The 20005-nt window shown below is 33.8% G+C and overlaps 1 protein-coding gene and 2 long non-coding RNA genes across 4 annotated transcripts in view; 2 read left to right on the plus strand and 1 right to left on the minus strand.

Annotated features, from left to right (window-relative positions):
* Positions 1–16370, plus strand: part of LOC115232602 (choline transporter-like protein 2) — a 104843-nt gene extending 88473 nt beyond the window's left edge. Inside the window, exons 15-23 of one of the 2 annotated variants that reach the window (XM_029802579.2) lie at positions 557–606; positions 1255–1431; positions 3543–3671; positions 5080–5149; positions 6276–6349; positions 7305–7375; positions 9831–9931; positions 12472–12556; positions 13789–16370. In XM_029802579.2, the coding sequence (XP_029658439.1) occupies positions 557–606; positions 1255–1431; positions 3543–3671; positions 5080–5149; positions 6276–6349; positions 7305–7375; positions 9831–9931; positions 12472–12556; positions 13789–13904 (873 nt within the window). In that variant the 3' untranslated portion in view covers positions 13905–16370. Of the gene's footprint in view, positions 1–556; positions 607–1254; positions 1432–3542; positions 3672–5079; positions 5150–6275; positions 6350–7304; positions 7376–9830; positions 9932–11423; positions 11516–12471; positions 12557–13788 lie in introns of both variants that reach the window. The other variant, XM_029802587.2, reaches the window with a different exon arrangement.
* LOC118765309 lies at positions 7382–9824 on the plus strand. The gene is made up of 3 exons (XR_005001146.1): positions 7382–7663; positions 7956–9018; positions 9246–9824. It is a non-coding gene; the product is annotated as an uncharacterized LOC118765309 (long non-coding RNA).
* A 40-nt stretch (positions 16371–16410) lies between the features above and the next one.
* Positions 16411–17116, minus strand: LOC118765310. The gene is made up of 2 exons (XR_005001147.1): positions 17014–17116; positions 16411–16574 (listed from the first exon to the last, which is right to left on the minus strand). It is a non-coding gene; the product is annotated as an uncharacterized LOC118765310 (long non-coding RNA).
* Between the last annotated feature and the right edge of the window lie 2889 nt (positions 17117–20005).

Consider the following 20005-nt stretch of genomic DNA (forward strand, 5'->3'; position numbering starts at 1 on the left):
TTCGTTGCCAGCCTCGCCTGGCCCCCGTGCCGGTGACACGTAAAAGCACCATCCGTTCGTGGCCATTTGCCAGCTCTGTCTGGCCCCCGTGCCGGTGACACGTAAAAGCACCATCCGTTCGTGGCCGTTTGCCAGCCCTGTCTGGCCCCCGTGCCAGTGACACGTAAAAGCACCATCCGTTAGTGGCTGTTTGCCAGCTCTGTCTGGCACGTAAAAAGCACCCAATACACTCACGGAGTGGTTGGCATTAGGAAGGGCATCCAGCCGTAGAAACACTGCCAGATCTGACTGGGCCTGATGAAGCCTTCCAGCTTCACAGACCCCAGTTGAACCTTCCAACCCATGCTAGCATGGAAAACGGACGCTAAATGATGATGATGATGATATAAAACCACCATCATCATTTAACATCCATTTACCATGCTGGTATGAGTTTACATATATATGTGTGTGTGTGTATGTATGTATGTACTTCAATTAGTATATTTTTTATTGTAAACCTTGAATTATTTTCTTTATGTTTTACATTGTCTTGGTTTTCTTTCAATACCTTTAGGGTAAATTCGTTGAGGATATGTGTGACTTTGTTCACTATGGTGATAGCAAGTAAGTTTAAACCAATTTTTCATTTTATTTGGGATATTCAACCTATTTAAACCAATATCTTGCTCAATTCTGTAATGGGTTGTTTTTTTTTTGTGTAATTTATTCTCAAATTTTGCATAAGTTCCCATTCATTGTGATGGAGAATTTTTGTTTTTTATTGTTAAGCTCATTGATAATGTTTTTGTCAAGCCCTGCATTTCAGATAATTCCATGTCTCACTAGATGCATTTTTCTTGTTTAAGTTATATTTATGGGCTTAGACTGGATTTGAACTCACTAACCAGCTTTAGAACATGTAGCACCGGATGATGTACATTTGAAACCGTTTTTTTTTTTTTTTCACCTTAACATAACAGGAAAAACAAGCTCAATTATCTAAATTATTTCTACATTGGTAATAATAATTATTTATCACAGAATTTAAACAATTTATTTCCAACCACTTTATACTTTTAAAAAATTGTAACACTAGAAAAACTAAAAATCCTTTTGTTCACTGTTATATCTTTGTAAAAATATACTTATGTTACAAAATCTAATTATCTTATCAACTGTTAACTATTTAAAAATTTGTAAAAGAAATGTTTAAAGTTATTGTTCTTAACTGATACTGACTTTATATATGTGTGTATTTACATCTATCTATAGATATGCTGTGGCCTTTGAGGTATTCCTTCTGTTTATGGTATTCTGGTTAATCAGTTTTGTTACTGCTCTCAACCAAATGGTCCTTAGTGGTGCTTTTGCCACTTATTACTGGTCTTACAACAAAAAAATGGACATACCAACATTCCCAATCCTGGCTTCATTTGGACGAGCTATCAGGTAACATCACTTCTTATCAACATTTAGATATTTATACAGTACACACAAACACAACATTATATATATATATATACCAGGTGGTACTATTGGGCCTATACTGGCCAAAACCTATCAAAGTTATATACACAGGGGCTGGACAAAATACTGGAAAGACCTAGCATGATAGCATCATAATTTTGAAATATCTATAAAACCATCAAAAGCTTATTTTTATGCCTTTTGATTTTTTTATTATTATTATTATTATTATTAGTGTTGCTTAATATCTTTTTCTAAAATTGCTGTTTCTTTTCAGATATCATTAGAAAAAGGTAATTAAAATTCATTAAAATGATGGATCTACTGGACTTTCAAAGAGGTCAAATATAATGAAAACAGCTGAAATGTCTTGAAAAAAACAGCTGGTGTCTTGAAAGTAATGACAGCCTTTGAGAAAGAGGGTAAAACCTCCTCGTCGAAACAAAACTCCAGAAGAAAACCCAAACTTTTAGATAGGGACCGTCAGATTCTTATGCAAATTGTTAGAAAGGATCACAAAAGTACAGCTCCCAAAATTACTGCAGAGCTTAATGACCAGCTCGAGAACCCATTTTCCACAAAAACTGTTTGCCAGGAGCTGAAATCAGAAAACCACTACTTTCAAAAACAAATGTTGCAAAGCTTTTAGAGTGGAGTAAAAACCTACAGAATTGGTCCCTAGAGCAGTTGGAAGAATGTTATTTTCTCAGACGAGTCATCCTGTACCTTGTTTCCAACCACCGGCCAAGTATATGTGTGGAGACAGCCAAAAGACACATCTGACCCAGACTGCTTTCTTCCAACTGTTAAACATGGAGGAAGATCTGTGATGATCTGGGATGCTATATCTTGGAAATCTGCTGGCCCAATGTTTTCCCTTCATGACAGAATTAATTGTCAAGATTATTTAAACATTTTATCTGATCAAATCCATCCTATGGTTGCGGAACTGTTTTGGGAAGGAAGCACAATCTTTCAGGATGATAATGCACAATTCACACACCCAAAACTGTTACTGAATGGCACGAGGAACATTCTAGTGCAGTTGAACATCTTATCTGGCCATCACAGTCTCCACATCTCAATATTGTTGAACATTTTTTGGTGCATTTTAGAAAAACAAGTAAGGAGTCGATATCCTCCACCATCATCACTACAAGAACTGGAGACTGTTTTAGCTGAAGAATGGACAAAAATTCCTTTGGAAACGATTCAGACTTTGTACGAGTCCATACCTTGTAGAATTCAAGCTGTAATGTACTGCCAAAGGCAGTCCTACTCCATATTAAAGTAAATTTGTTTGAAATTGTAAGGCATTTCCATTATTTTGTCCAGCCCCTCTATATATATATATATATATATCAGTTTGATTCAGCTTAGTGCAGCTTAAAGTTTTGTGGGGCCTCTAACAGAAACTCATCTCTTTCAGGCTTTAGATTGCCAAATTGGTGATCTAGAGCCTGAAAGAGATGGGCTTCTGTTAGAGGCCCCACAAAACTTTCAGTAGCATGGAATCAAATCAAACTGTTTACATAATACATGTAACTCATAGTAAATGTGTTGGGTGCCCTTTTCTTTCATTTGTCCACTCACTCGTGTGTGTGAGTGTCTGTATACATACATACATACATACACACACAAACATACATGTAGGTATGTATGTATGTACGTAGGTATGGGTGTAATCGTGTAGTAAGAAGTTTGCTTCCCAGCCACATATCAGGTTCAGTCCCACTGTACGGTACCTTGAGCAAGATTCTTTTACCATGTGTGCTTCAAGATTCAGTTCCCCCCAAAATCATTGTTAATATCATTCCAATGGGTCCTCATCTTATGTTCTGAGCCCAAATCCCACTAAAGTAAATTTTGCTTTCCATCCTTCTGGAGTTGATAAATTAAAGTACCCGTTATGTACTGGGGTTGATTTAAGTTATCTTCCACAAATTTGTGACCTTGTGTCTAAGTTGCATGTGAATATTATTATTATTGCTGTTATTTTTTTTTTTATCTAGTTTCAGCTCACGAGCTGTGGCCATGCTGGGGCACCGCGATTTATCTATATGTTATCTATATTATCTTTTTCAAATTTTTAGGTACCATCTTGGTTCTCTTGCCTTCGGTTCCTTAATTGTCGCCATTGTGAAATTCATCAGAGTCATCCTTGAATTCATCAGCTACAAACTGAGGAATTCACACAACAAAGTGGCCAGGTTTATGCTGAAGTATGTATAAAATATTATTTTGCTTGCTCACTTTACTCTTTTAAGATCCTATTTCTAATGTAATACTCAGCCGATGTTTGAATTAATTTTGGAAATATCTGGAGGGATTTAGTAAAACAATTTCTTCAATTATTAGTATGTAAACATGAATACTTTTTATAGAAAATTAGATTGAAAGGTTGGATTTAGCTTAAATATGAAAACTATACCATGGATCGTTTTGAATCCTAGGCAGTGGTGGTCTCAGTAGGTTAGTGTAGTTAAAAGTTACCTTTTTAAGTCATACTGACCCATAAGGGCTGATTTTCCAGTTTCATGGCATATTTATTCCCCACCTGAACAGGACTCTGGTCTGTCACAGGATAACCCATTTTTGCCATTTGAGTGGACTGGAGTAATGTGAAAAGAAGTGTTTTGCTCAAGAATGCATTATGTTGCCTGGTCCAGGAATTGAAACCTTAATCTTACAATCATGAATGCAACACCCTAACCACTAAGCTACATGCTTCCACATAGGTTAATGTCACAAGGTTTAAATATCTCCCTTCAGTGATACTTTATTAGGAAATATTGATATTTATAATTGTATTACATGTCCTTTAGTTGTTGTTAAACACCAAACAGTGCTGAACAGGTAGACCAAGGCATTTCAGATATGGCTATTGGATCTTATTTTTAATTTATTCAGACTTAATGTATTTAGGACTACATTGTAAATAACACCAACTACATCCCAACATCTTAAAAGGATGAATACGTTAGAAAATGTAGACCTAGATAACTGCAGAAAGATAAAATTATTGTGAATGATATACCTTTGTCATCAGTGTGCTTAATCAGGATTGGTCTGATAACAAAAGTGATTAATAACAAAAGTGATTAATTATAGCTCCTTGGAGTATGATGGTGCTTCAAGATTGCATTGTTGATATACACTAGGCTTTTCATGGCTTGATGGCAAAACCAAAAAGGAGATTTATGAACACATTCCACCATCTGTGCTAATGTTGCTCAATGCAGGGTAGACTTTTCTGGCCATTACTATCATGTTGAAGACCAGGCCATATTGGTTTATATTTTGGATACTTCCACCATTTTAATAGAGGAATACCATTCAAATACCTTGATGCTAATGGCAAAGACAACATGAAACCAGTTGAAGTTTATGAGGAGACCAAAGATTCTTGGCATGATGTGGTGCAATGATGCTCGAATAAGAATATAGCTACTCAAAAATTTCCGTTTTTGAAACATTTCCAGCCTTTTCCTCGTGGTTGATATTCCTTCAGTTTAGCTTTCTCACTCAAAATTACTTATTCAAATTTAACGTAACAAATTTATGTATGAAAATACATTAAAAAAAAAAATATACAACTATATCATGATTTTGTTTTTCTGTTTTATTTAGGTGTTTTTCTTGTTGTTTTTGGTGTCTGGAAAACTTCCTGAAGTTCCTCAACAAAAATGCTTACATCCAGGTAAAGCTTATTTTTAAATTACTTTATTTTGTAATAGGTTTCAATCATTAGACTTCTGCCCATGCTGGAGTCCTACATTCAAGAGCTTTAGGTGATAACATCAGCTTCAGTACATATTTCAGTCTGGTACTTATTTTATCAATTTTTATTTGTTGAATGGCTAATAAATTGTTATTTAGCTCCAGGTTACATATGACTGAAGCCATTCAAGCCTTGCTCATCTCATCTTCTTGTGTCTCTAGAATTACATGTCCTTCCTGTTTTAAGAGAAACAGTAGATGTGATGAGAATGCATTTAGAACAAATTCAGATGAATTGAAAGTATTTTAATAACAGTGGAAGAGACAACTAGGACAAAGTTTCTTAAAAGGGACAAAGAATAAGTCCTGGGGACCGATTTCTTCAACTAAAGGCGGTGCTCCAGCATGGCTGCAGTCAAATGTCTGAAACAAGTAAAAGAGTAAAGAGTACACTTATGCAACTTAGATTGACACTAGATCATTGTAGTAAGCATCTTCACTAAGATTTTAATGTACACCGCTAAATTTTCAAAACCATCCAAACTATGCTAACACACACACAAACATTCACAATATAAAAAGAACAGGGAATTTTTTTGGTCAAGGGGATAATGTATGTATGTATGTATGTAAGCCTTTCAACTGAAGAGTTATGAGTTTGTATATCATCAATAGCATTGTATTGTATCCTCTGTAAGTCAATAACAGCACAAAACCACATATATATGTTGAAAGGACCCAGCAAGGGTGCCTCTCTGTAGTTTGCTTAGCATCTAAATCTCCTTCAGATCAAGCTCTATCATGGTAAAAAAGGAAGGGCACATTGTCATCACAGAAAATAGATGAATCAGAATACCTTTGATCATAGGTCAGTTTCACTGGTGTTGGCCTGTGGTTAAATCATGAGACCAACAGCCCTAATTATACAACAAAATTACAGGAAAGGACAGAGATTGAGGAAATAATTGAAAACTTGTATGTAGTTCATAGGTGAATATAAATTCATAAAATAGGAAGGAAAATGCTACATTTTTCTCTTCTCCAGTACTTCATTTGTGGTATTTCTATTCTTTTGTCTTTTCATTGATTTTTGTTTTTAATTTCAGATTGCCATCCATGGTAAAAGTTTCTGTGTTGCAGCAAAGAAAGCATTTGCCCTGATTATGCGTAACCCTCTCAAGTAATTAATAATTTTTAACTTTGTTATTAATTCATTTATTTATGGGCCTATCTGGTCATTTAACCTACTATATCTAATAGATTGAATAACCTAAAGGGCACTACTAAAGCCCCTTTGATCTTGGGTATATTTGATCGGAGTTGACCTAGGGTTAAACAGTAGTTCAATTGTTTTATTCAATTAACCTTGAACAAAATCAACCTGATTTTGTGATTTACTTATGCCTATTTATAAAATCTTTTATTTAAGATACTGGCATTAATGTTGTATTTATAATCTTCATTTGGAAGAAATTTTAGAAAAATTTACATTAAGTTACTTGCTGAGGCCAACTTTGCCTTTCATCCTTTCGGGGTCAATAAATTAAGTACCGGTTGCATACTGGGATCGATATAATCAACTGACCCCCCTTCCCCAAAAATGTTGGGCCTTGTGCCTAGAGTAGAAACGATTATTTTATGTCCATTTTCCATGCTGGTATGAGTTGGACTATAGCTTTTCATCACTTGTTTCAGACTTTTATCAAAAACTACTGAGAAAACAGCCAGTCTTTGTGTTTTGTATGTCATGTGTCTTTTTCACATGGCTTTCATGGTTGGAAACTCTCTCTGCTATCAACTACCTTATAACATTTTATCATACTAACAGCATTAGAGATGTGGGCTTATTAAAGAGACTCCTCCACCTTGTGTCTGTTTTATATGGTATCAGTTGATAGGCAGCTCTTCAGGTACATTAGAACATGGCTCTATTTGTGGCTATAACCTATGTTCAGCACTTTTTACCACACAATTCATTCAGAAAAAAAACTCTGGATGTAAAACATACATTGTTATAGTTTGTGGATGGGTAAGCGACTCCTATTTTGTAGAACAAGTGTAAAAATAAATGCTTATTTACAAAAGAAAACTTGAAAAAATCAGTATATTTAAAATGATTTATCTATGTATTGCAGTACTGTTATAATGGACAAAGTTACTGATCTGATTCTTTTCTTGAGCAAGCTCATGGTAACAGCTGCAGTTGGTGAGTATTCTTCTTCTTTGATTTTTATTTTTATTTTCATGTCATAAACCTCAGAAGTATAGATAGTAAAAAAGACCATAGTTGGATTAAAAAAATTTTTTTTATATGGTACAAGGGCTAAAGTGGTTGGGGACAGTATATGGACAAGATAGAAAACTGTGAAGGATTTTCATCAAGTGAAAAGAAAACTAACAAAAATAAAAATAGATAACAAAGAAAAGGTCCCCAGCAGTGGGAGATAGCCACCTACAGCCAGTCAAACAACCCACAAATCCAAGATTACCCTAAGTCTCTCTCTATCCGCTCAGTCGAAGTCGACTCTCGGTCACTCGTTGGATCAGTGTCCTCCAGTCAGTTCTATCCTGGGCCGCTTCTTTCAGATTGGCTATGTCCATTCCGGTATCACTCTTGATGGTGTCAAGCCAGCAGGTTCTTGGTCAGCCTCTTCCTCTCTTGCCACTGACCATTCTGAGCATGATGTCCTTCTCCAGGGATTTTCTCCGCATAATATGACCGAAATATGCCAATCTATGCTTGGTGATCCTAGCTTCTAGCGACATTTTCGGCCTTATCTGCTAAGTATCAAAGGTAATTGCTCTCTCCCAGCTGTATTCTCTGGCTTACAGAAGCATGTCACAAGTAGAACATGCTTGCCACTCTTCTGTATTTCAACAAATTAACTGAAGGGCAGCACCTTTTCCCTCTCCACTCTCTTTACTCTTCAATTGGAATTTGTAAAAGTTAATGAGAGCTTGGATGATAAAGAGGACAGTATATGTCATCAGTCCTTTCATTCACATCCACGTCGCACTTAATCTTGTTTTGCCCACCTGAGGAAAACTACCTTTCCTGACTTAAAAATTGGTGTAATCATCAGAATGTACTCAGCTGATATATACAAGAACTGTTCTACAGCTATTGTATACAGGGCAGAGCAGCAATGCTTGGACACTGGACAAGTATGTGCAGAACAGTTTTATCATAACAGGTGCATCTCAAAAGGGTTAGGATTAAGGTTGACTGATGGTGTTTCCATATAGAGTCTGTCATAGACCAGTAATGCCTCCTCTTGCACTACTGGTCAGGGATTTCTAGAAGTTATTGTTATTGTCTCTATAATTGTGGTTTTATAGCAATGCTACCACTTCCTGGCTCAGTACTGGGAATTCTGCCAATTACAGTAGATGTCTGTCAAGACATCAGCAATCAAGTCTAGCATGTATATGTAAAGCTTGTAGGTTAGGCCATCCAAAACAAGGGATTTGCCTTCTGCTCGACCACTTACCATCTGTGTATCTCAGCTGCTAGTAATTGCTTTTCACAGCACTTTATGTATCTTCTGCTGAGAGGCAGGGTAGCCTGTTAAAATAGGCTCTAAACTCTACTACTGTTTTTTGTCCATAACCACCACCACCACCACCACCATTTGCTCTGAATTGTTGAACAAAGTGCCTCTGGAAAACTGCACACATCTGCTTAGAATTGAACTTTCATTAAATAGATTATTGGGTGTTTATTTGTCACAAAGAAAATCTAACATTTTGAATCAGATTTGTTTGGAGAAAGGAACATAAAACATAAGAATTCTCTTCCCTCATTAACATTATGCATACATGCCACTATTCTTCTCTTTAGATAATGGTGTTTAACCCTTTAGCGTTCAAATTGATATGTCAGAAGTAATCCTTATTCGTTCACATTTTAAAAAATTAATCTGGTATTATTATCTTGTAGCTTCAAGATTTGAATGATGTAATTGTTTATTTTTAGAATGACATTGCAGGGTAGGTGTGAGATACTGGTTCTGGCCAGTTTGAGCATAAAATGAGTAGAATATTTGGGCCAGATATAACCGGTTTAAACACTAAAGGGTTAATCTTATCTACTATTTGTTTTATTGAAGGATGTTGTAATAAAAGTACATTCTAAAGAATATTCCATTTTATTTTTGGTGTTTTATTTTTTTGAGATATCTTTATGGAATATGTTCTGATGAAATGTCTAATTTGCAAATATGGAACTGTCACTGGAAATAATAGCTTTTGTCACAATTTAGCATGAAAGCTTGTTGATTCATATTTCTGGAAATCTTAGAGAAAATGACTGACAGAGCAAGGAAATAGTAAATGTTTATATTCTTATTATAGATTAATAAGGCCTTTGTTCCTTATATTCTAAAGTATAACAAAGCCCTCTACAAACAACACCTCTGACTACACATTACAGAATTCTACTCACAGCAGTTACCGATTTCAGTTTTCCATTGGTAGCATGAAATTACTCTTCATTAGCGTCATTATCATAATTATCATTACATCTTGCTTAGCATGGTGTCTTTCTCCCTATTTGGTCTGAAATGTGGACAAAAACTTCTCGTAAGAAACATGCCAACATTATTTTCCAATTAACAGTCATACAACTATTACCTTTGTTCCAACATTTATTTTACTTGTAGCTTTCATTGCTATTGCTGTTCTACAACATGATCCTAACCTCAGTGATATTCAACCTGGATATCTGACTCAAGACAAGCCTTTCTCTATTTTAAGTCTGTCTGTGAGTACTAGTGCACATGTCACTTTGATAGATGACAGACTAGATCCATAACCCCATCCTACTTTCACTTCCTTTTGGGCATGACTATATATCTTTGTGTTTATCAGTTTTTTTTTTTCGAAATTTTGCTTTCTATATTTCATCACCATCTGAATGCTATTTTTCTCATTCTACTATTTTACTACAAGTTCAGTTAAAATTAGTTCAAAAATCAAATATTTTCTATAGTCTCAAGTGTTAGTTGACTGCAGTAAACCTGTAAACATTTAAGCTGAAAGATGAATATTTTTTCTGAATTGACTTATATAAAAATGATTGACCAGCTTAAAGAACTTCAGAGCAAACATCATGTGTAATATTTTACTTGGAGGTGGAGGAAAACCCTGAAAATTTGAAACTGTTAAGATAAATTCTCTACTAACAAATTATTATTATCTCCAAATTGTTATCTGTTTATTGTAATGACTTTCTCCAGTATCTTTACCAAACTTCTGCAGGTCTAGAATATGACAGATCTACATTATAGCAATTTCTCTTTGGAGACTAGCACTTGAGACATTGCTTTCCCAAATATTTATTTATGTCTATACAATTCCAGATATTTTATTTGAGAATTAGCAAGCTCAGTTTTGCTTTGTTTCATATTTGTTTTTTATATTTTAATCCATACCCACAATTAGGAATACTTTTATATTTCAGTTTTTGCATAGTTTCATAGACGTCTTTAAAGAATAAAACAAATATTATGTAGCATGATAAAATGGACTAAACTGTAATTTTTGAAATGATAGGATTCCCTGTCAATTTCAGCAATGAGCAATCAGTTGTTCAACCAACTGAATTCTTGCTTGTAAAATTAACATATAAACGGTAGAGTATTTCTCGGACACATATAACTATAACTCAGTTCTCAAGTCACATCAGCATGACACATTGTGACAAAGTTGGACCTTATAGTAACAAATTGACCCTTGTGCTGGACTGGTATTTTATTTGTCAAACACAAAAAGATGAAAGGCAAGGTTGATCTCTGTGGAATTTAAACTCAGAGCTAAGAGGGCCAGAATGAATATTGTAAGGCATTCTATCTGATGCTGTAATGAATCTACCAATTCTTCACCTTCTAGCTTTTGCAATTATCCAAATACCAACAGTATATTTTCCATGCATTGATATAGATATAGATATATATATTATATTATATCATATCTTTATAATCATTAATGCCCCTGCACACTTTCACAACCTTTTTTTCCTCTTTAAATGCCATCCTCACTCACATATTCCTCAAATGTTTTCCTTTCTCAGTAAGCCATAACAAAATTATAGTCCAGATTTATCTTCTTGCTTTCATAATAATTGTTTGTCATTCTTATTCAAATATTGTCTCGTGTTTTCCTTCACTTATTAATGTCATTTTCTGGCACAATGTCCAATGTATTACGTAGTCTTGCTTTTTTCATTAGACACATTTTTGCATGCACATTTCCAGGAATCGCTGCATTTTACTGGGTTCGTGGAAAGATTCCTTTTATCCCAGGAACCGTAATTCCACGGTTTAACTATTACTTATCTCCAGTTACTGTGAGTATACTCTTGTTTCACTCTTAAAAATCATCTGTATGATTTCTGTGCTCCCTACATAAACTATATTTGTTATGTTAAGTTTTATATTGTATTGCAATATTTTCTGTTTCTTTTAAAGCTGTTAATCATGTAAAAATTATATAAAAAAAATTACTTCTGTTTAAATATATTTTAATAAATTAGTAAACAGCTACAACAACTATACTGTTTAAGAATGCCTCTATTATAAAAAGTTAATCGTTCAAATGTTTTTTTGTGAAAGCTGTAAGCTGTTATTTCATGAAAATTATATTAGAAAAGAGTTGTGGTTATTATTTTCACCAGTTGATAATACAGTTCACAACTCTTCATAATATATATATATTAATGAAATGAATGTGTTTTAACTGAATGAAATCGATTTTAAATTTACAGAAAATTAATTTCATATTGAAACTTTCTATGCACTAGTTGAAATATTTGACTGTTCTCTAAGCTGTTCATGTACAATGTGAAGTACCTTTCTTATAATTGATGTATTGCAGGGAAACTGAGCTAAGTAAATCTAATTTATTATCCATTTTTTAAATTTATTAATACCCTGCAGAAAATACCATAATACAGTTAAAATATAAACTTTTCACTGTAAAATATATAATTAGAATAGATAGTATTGAATTGAACAGTGCCATTATATGTATATTGATATATAATTGCTGGGTTTTAAGATTGTACAGCTGATTTTAGTTACTGGAAATTTGTGTGAGCCAGCTGATAACAGAAATATGATTTTTGTCCAGTGATTTCGATGAGTATCTCTATCTTCAAGACTTGCTCTGGAAGAAAATGAGGTGGGAGTGAATTAACTTTTGTAATTTGCTGGAAAAATACATAGATAAACTATTTTGTCGTTTCTGTTTCATTCTCCTCAAGTGAAGGAAATAATTGAATTGATTGTATTGTTTCCATTTCAGGTGATAGTTATCGGGTCGTACTTCATTGCAGACTGCTTCTTCTGTGTTTATGAGATGGCTGTTGACACTATTTTCCTCTGTTTCAGTAAGTTGATTCTCACTATTTTTTAATGGACCTTCGAACATGATACATAATATTAACATACAATAGAAGGTAAAGCTGAAATGACCCAAGTGGGTAGCTAGACATTAAAGACGTTGGCCAAAATAAGCAGGAGGGAAGACAGTGCTGGTTGGCATGTAATACAAATAGATAGGTGTTGGGTGAAAATCGTACCATATTCTGACTGGAAAACAAATGAAGAAGAGGTATACTGTTGAAAGACATAGAAAGAAGTAATAAGGTCATATTTCAGGATGCTGTACTTCAGATGTAAGATGACAAAATATCAAAATAGTGGCAATATGCTGTAAAGCAGATCTAATTCCTGTTGGAATAGAGAAACAAGTCATATATTATACTCTTTTACTTGTTTCAGTCATTTGACTGCGGCCATGCTGGAGCACCGCCTTTAGTCAAGCAAATCGACCCCAGGACTTATTCTTTGTAAGCCTAGTACTTATTCTATCTGACTCCTTTGCAGAACTACTAAATTACGAGGACGTAAACACACCAGCATCGGTTGTTAAGCGATGTTGGGGGGACAATACAGACATACAAACACACACACACACACACACACACGCATATACATATATACGACGGGCTTCTTTCAGTTTCCGTCTACCAAATCCACTCACAAGGCTTTGGTTGGCCCTGGTGCCATGCAGTGGGACTGAACCTGGAACCATGTGGTTGGTAAGCAAGCTACTTACCACACAGCCGCTCCTGCACCTATATATTGAAGATCAATTTTCATTGGGCTTTTAATTGCTGTTATATAAATACTTAAAAGATTTTGATTACCTGGAAAATGGCACAAAAGCTAAAGGTACAGTGTTCAGTGATACAACAGTTAATGGTGAATACTTTCAATAAACTATTAATGAATTAAAAACCTACATGGTAGCACTAAAATGTAGTGATCATTGTTTAGTAGGACTAAGTACCTTGCCAAGTGGATTGTAAACCAGATTAGACTCTTAGTTGAAATTGTTCAAATTTCCTGATCCAGCTAAATTGTTTCTGTTGCAAAACAAACCCAAGACCTTGAACCAGTTTTTGAAATCAATTTTGTAATCAATATATGCTTAATAATATATGTTGTACAATGTAAAATTTATATATATTTATACTGTCCAACCCATGCCAGCATGGAAGGTCGATGTTAAACAATGATGATGATGATGATATAAGATATTTATTTCTCATTTCAGCTGAAGACACAGAGAGGAATGATGGCTCTCCTGATCGTCCCTATTACATGAGCACACAGCTGATGAAGATTTTGGGGAAGAAGAACAAGTTGCTTAATAGCAACAATTCAAATTAAGCTCTTTACATTTGCTCATATAGCATTTACCATAAGAAACAAAACATTATTGCAGTTATACACCTATTGCAGATTATCTTATGTGACTGAAGCACTCCCAGAGAAAAGCTGGAGTCGTCTTAATTTATTTCCTATCATTTCTTTTTGTTTGTTCTCGTTTTGTTTTAGTTATAAGCTAAACATTTTCTTACACACTACATTTAAAAAGAAAGTATATGAATTACTTATTTTTACTCTTTTGTTCTAGTGAAACTAAGTTTTTACAGATGTTAACATTCATAATTTCTGTTGCCTTTTCCATTCTAATTCATTACATATTTATTTGAGAATTTTTCTTTTTTGTCATAAACCCACATAGTTTAAAGTTCGACCTAGACTCCTTGAAATATTCATTTGATTAGTATAAAGAGGAAATTTTGTTGGTTGAGTGTTCTTTTAAAAATTTGTTAAGATTGAATGTTTCATTAACGAACATTGTTATATGTAAAGTTGAAAGAGTTATATCAGTGTTATGGAATATTGATTTATAAACGTATTCCTGTCTCTTTTCCTTATACAAAATCTGTACTAATGTAAAAAAAAAAAAAGAAGTAATTTCTTAGTTTGTAGAAAGATCAGTTTATAATAATTTTATTGATTGTTTTATTCTATCAAAATCTGATCATCCATTTGATGAGTTCCTCTATTGGATTTTTATATCAACTGCTCCTGACAAAATCTTTCACTTCAAATATCACGTGAAAGTTAATTATTCATCCATTCATTGGAGTTTGCTGAATTTCCATTTCTCATTATCATCTTTATATATATATATAATATCTTTTGATTGTCATTACATTTAACTCTATATTTTGTTTAATCAATGTATTTCTTTATACATTAAGTAAACAAATATTTCTTTTCTTAAAAGTAAAACTGCCACTATGTTTTCTGTTTTTTTCTTGCCAACTCACTGTGAATAGAACATGCTAACTTTAGATTGATAAAAAAAATCTGTACAATAGAATTAATGAGTTATTTTAATCCAGTTTTTTGTACTGAAACTGTAAAAAGACAAATAGACTGGTTTTTAAATGTTTCTGTCTCATAATTTGGATTAAAGTTTTGTATTCCTGTAGATATCCATCTTTTCCCTTTGTTATCATTGCATAAGTTGAATATTAATTTCTTACATGCTACAAAAACAACAATATTCTACAAGATATTAGTTAATTTCATAAAAAAATTCCAGCAAATGTTGCACAGTAGAGTGAGTGAGTGAAGCTGCTGACAAACCAAATCTAGTTTGGTGTTTTAATTCCCAGATAGCAAACCATCACGACCTCCTAATTTCTGCTGCTATAAAGCAAAGCGATGTTGTAAGAAATTAATATTGAAAGAGATGACTAGTTTCAGTTTTGTTTTCAAATCAAAAGATTTTTCTATCTTCTACTTTATAGAACTGACACATTTCTTAACCCACCTACCAAACTCATCTTAAGTGTTTTTATCAATTTGATGACAAGCTAATCCACGCTTGCTTAATGTTACTCAGATTTTAATTAACTGACATTATGTTATATGGATTAATTTGTATTTCCATTTGATACATATATATGCTCATAGAAAAACCATATACATCTGCTAATATTTGGTGTTTTTACACTTTGCCTTCCCATCTTTTCAAGAGATGGCTATCTCACTTGTCAAAAGTTGACCCTTTGCTAAGGGCATTTTGCTTTGTGGAGAAGTTACTATAGATTTGTGATTATCTCAGAAACTGTACCACAAAGTAATTGAATATTTCACCAAATTGCTAACCAGTCTCCACTTTCGTTTCCAATATCATTACATTCATTCATTTAAATCTTTTTTTTTTTCCTTTCTAAATACTTCATATATTGAGATTCTGCTGCTAACTGCTCTATTTCAGCTGCTCAACCAAATGTATGAGACAGCTTGTTTAATTTCCATCATTTCTGCAAAAGCATCATTATAAAATCATTATCTGGCCTTTTCTCACAAACCATTATCTGGCCTTAACAAGCAGTGTTTAAGAAAAACTGAATTGTGAAGTGACTTTTACTATTCAAAGTCAATATAACTTTCTATTAATTAACATTTCACTGAGATATTTCTAAATTCCACATTAGCTTAATGTATTTTTAAATGACTGGATATTCACACTAGTTACAAATTCATTAATTAAAAAAAAAGAAACAAAGTGACAAATTTTTATCTCTGTATCAGTATTTATCAATGTTTGTTTTTCATTGTATTCTACATGTTCAAGAAGTTTCTCCGCAATTAGAAATGAAAAACTCTGGAAGAGATCTTGCACTTGAGATATATATAATTTAGCTGAACATTGGAAAAAATATATATAAAGTAAAAGCAATAATTTGGTTTCAAAAGCTTTTAATCAAATATTTTTCCATTTATTTTTATGTGTGTGAATATCTTTGAATAAAGATGTCTGCATTCTTCCATGTTTTTGAAGTTATAAATTTTGCCCAGATTTTTTCAATGACTTGGTTATTGTTTGTTATATACTGATGGTAGTGAAATAATTTTATTATATCTCAGCATAGAGAAACAGACATGTGACACTGGTGACTGCAAGGGAGGGAATAAATGCTTGCAAAAGTATCTGCACTAAACACATTCGAAGACCAAATGATGGTATTAACCCTTTTGTTACTGTATTTATTTTGAGATGCTCTGTGTTTGTTTCAATTAATTTTAAATATAACAAAGAATTTAGTAAAATAACTTAGTTGTCATTCAGCTAGTGTTAGGAACATAATTGTGACTAAGGTTTGATGGAAGATTTTAATTCAAAAGTTATGGAAACAAGACATTTGTACTCAGAGCCAGAGCCGGTTTCAGCCGGGCTGGTAACAAAAGGGTTAACTCTTTAGTTTTCGCATTATTCTGCCAAAATTAATGCCTTTTTATCCACATTGTTTTGAACTAATCATGCATTATCTTGTAGCGATGAGATTTTGATGAGGGAATTGTTAATTTTTAAAATGATATTGTAGAGTTGGTGTGAGAGACCAGATCTAGCTAGTTTGACCATGAAACAGGCAGAATACTTTTGGCCGGTTTAAATGCAAAAGGGTTAAACCAGATGACAGATTAAGTTTAACACCTAAAACAGGTACAGTCTAACTGACAGGCTTCCACATACTGACTTCTATTGAGATGGCTAGATCCAACCTGAGAGTACTGGGGGTACAGGGCAGATATTGCAATTAGTCTGATTGACAGTTAACAAGTGTTACTTATTGCACGAGAGTTAAAGAATTTGTATTAAGAAAAGACTTCTAAAACTAAAATTAAAAAATGCTTATTCCAACAAGTGTTAAACAATACATTGATGAAACCCTTTTCACCAAACTACCTTGAATGCCCATCATATATATGTGTGTGTCTGTGTCTGTTTGCCCCTGTAATTTAGCAATTTGGCAAAAGAGACCGATAGAATAAATACCAGTTTAAAAAAAAAAAAGCACTGGGGTTAATTCATTAAACTAAAATTCTTCAAGGTGATGCCCCAGCATGGCCACAGTCTAATGACTGAAATATAAAAGGTAATGGTTGTATAAGTAAATGGTTAAAAGTATTTCAGACAAGAATGGGGACCTTTTTGATATATTTCCATGGATATGATATTTTTTCATTTCCTAGTACCAGAAACCAAAACCAGAAAGTGTAAAGTTTATTGAAAAAGGAAGTCATAGAATGTTCTGGTGTATTAAATTCTCATTGATTTCTGTGCATATTTTAACTCTTTCATTACTTTGAAACCAACTCTGAGTACAAATGTCTTGTTTTCATAAGTTTTGAATTAAAATCTTACACCAAACCTGAGTCAAAAATTATGTTCCTAACACTAGCTTAATGGTAACTATATTATTTTACTAAATTCTTTGTTATATTTAAAGTAATTGAAAGAAATACAGAGCATCTCAAAATAAATACAATAATGAAAGGGTTAAATAGACAAAACAGTTTTTTTAATGTAACACTACTCAAAGAGAAGACAAGTCTCTCACTAATTACAAAGCGGACACTACATGAAAACTCAGTGAGTGGTTTACTCCAGTATCACTGGCAGGAAATAGATGGGATATAATCTTCACTTCAATGTTAGGTTAATTTAATGCAGGTGGGTAACTAGATTATCTCTGGAAAACAGGGGACCTATTCAATAAATCTAGGTGGACTGGGAACTGAACAATATATTTGCAGGAAAAAAAGCAAATTATTCTGGCAGCCTCTTGAACAACATTTGTAGCACAAGTATTCTCGAAAATTATAAAGAAATTATCATGAAATTAATGTTTTGGGAAGTGTTTACAAGCCTATGTTTTAGAATAAACTGTGGCAAAAAACAAAATTTAATTTGGGTTTAAGGAGATGCAAAGAAATATATTGTGAAGTTTGAAGTTAAAATCTCTCCTGCACTCTCTCGTGTTTTCCCTCTTTTTTTTTTTTTTTTTACTTTTCAAAATATCTATATCCAGTACTAATATATATGCACGAATTGTTAGAATTTTCTATCCTACTCGGCCTCTTCATACCGCTCAAAGAAAGAAATGATGCATATTTGTGCAGATAATGTAATGATTGTCAATATATTTTTTAAAAGTGCATAATCCAATACAAACTTCAATTTTACTATCTCAAGGACCAGAGAATACATGCTAACGATCCAGAACTTAGCTAAATCAGTTGACTGTTTTAACTACCAACAATTAAATGGTTACTCCAGAATTTCATGTCAGTGATTCTGGACATCTATTCAAATGATTTCAACCGTACTATTTCTTAAAGGAGCAAAACCTTGGAGATTATATAAAGTGCTATATTAAAAGCACCCAGCACACACTGTAAAGCAGTTGGCATTAGGAAGGGTATCCAACCATAGCAACTAAGCTAGAAAAGGCGGCGAGCTCGCAGAATTGTTAGCACGCCGGGCGAAATGCTTAGCGGTATTTCGCCTGATGTTACGTTCTGAGTTCAAATTCCGCCTAGGTCAACTTTTACCTTTCATCCTTTCGGGGGTCGATAAATTAAGTACCAGTTACGCACTGGGGTCGATGTAATCGACATAATACCTATGTCTGTCCTTGTTTGTCCCCTGTATGTTTAGCCCCTTGTGGGTAATAAAGAAATAGGTATTTCGCCTGTTGTTACGTTCTGAGTTCAAATTCCGCCTAGGTCAACTTTTAACCTTTCATCCTTTCGGGGTTGATAAATTAAGTACCAGTTACGCATTGGGGTCAATCTAATCGACTTACTCCCTTTGTTTGTCCTCTCTTTGTTTAGCCCCTTGTGGGTAATAAAGAAATAAGAAACTAAGCTAGAACAGACTGGAATCTGGTGCAAGTGCAACTCTCCAGCTTGCCAGTTCTAGTCAAAACTATCCACCCCATGGAGCATGGAAAGCAGACATTAAAGGATGACGGTGATGATGTAGGGTGGTGAGTAGGAGGCAGATCCACTAAGAAATTACTATCACATCCTGGAGCAGCAACAACATCTAATCATATTCATGTTTTATGTTTGCTTTCTTTAAAAGAAGGAATATTTATTATCCTAAGAGAATTGGTAATGTTGTATTGGATAAAATAAACAGTTTAAACTAGGTTGCTCACACTTCATGCTGCAAAATGGGATGAATAACTACATTAAATGATTGATAACTACATAAATATCTATAAAGCTGAAATGCGAAAAAGTTGTTGGATTTCTTGGTTATTTGTCTCATTTTGGGATGGGAACAGTTTAAGGGGCAGTAGATGGGGTCGAATTGGCACCAAAATTTACAATGGGGTGGGCAATGATGTGAGAAGGGTTGCAAGTCGCTCGGGGCTATCGTTTGGTTACCATGGTGAGGAATATGGGAAAAGGAGAAAAGAAAGAGTGGAAGAAGATAAAGACGAAGAAAAAATAAGAAAAAGAAAAAGAGGGCAATAAAAAGAACCAGTCAAAGAAGAAAGGGAAAAAGAGACAACACCAACCCCCAAATGAAGCATGGGTCAAAATAGCTTGTCACTACAATAACATGAAAAAGTTTTTCAGAGGCGTGGCTGTGTGGTAAGAAGCTTGCT

Source organism: Octopus sinensis, linkage group LG1 (genome assembly GCF_006345805.1).
Source record: "Octopus sinensis linkage group LG1, ASM634580v1, whole genome shotgun sequence".
NCBI classification, from domain to species: Eukaryota; Metazoa; Mollusca; class Cephalopoda; order Octopoda; family Octopodidae; genus Octopus; species Octopus sinensis.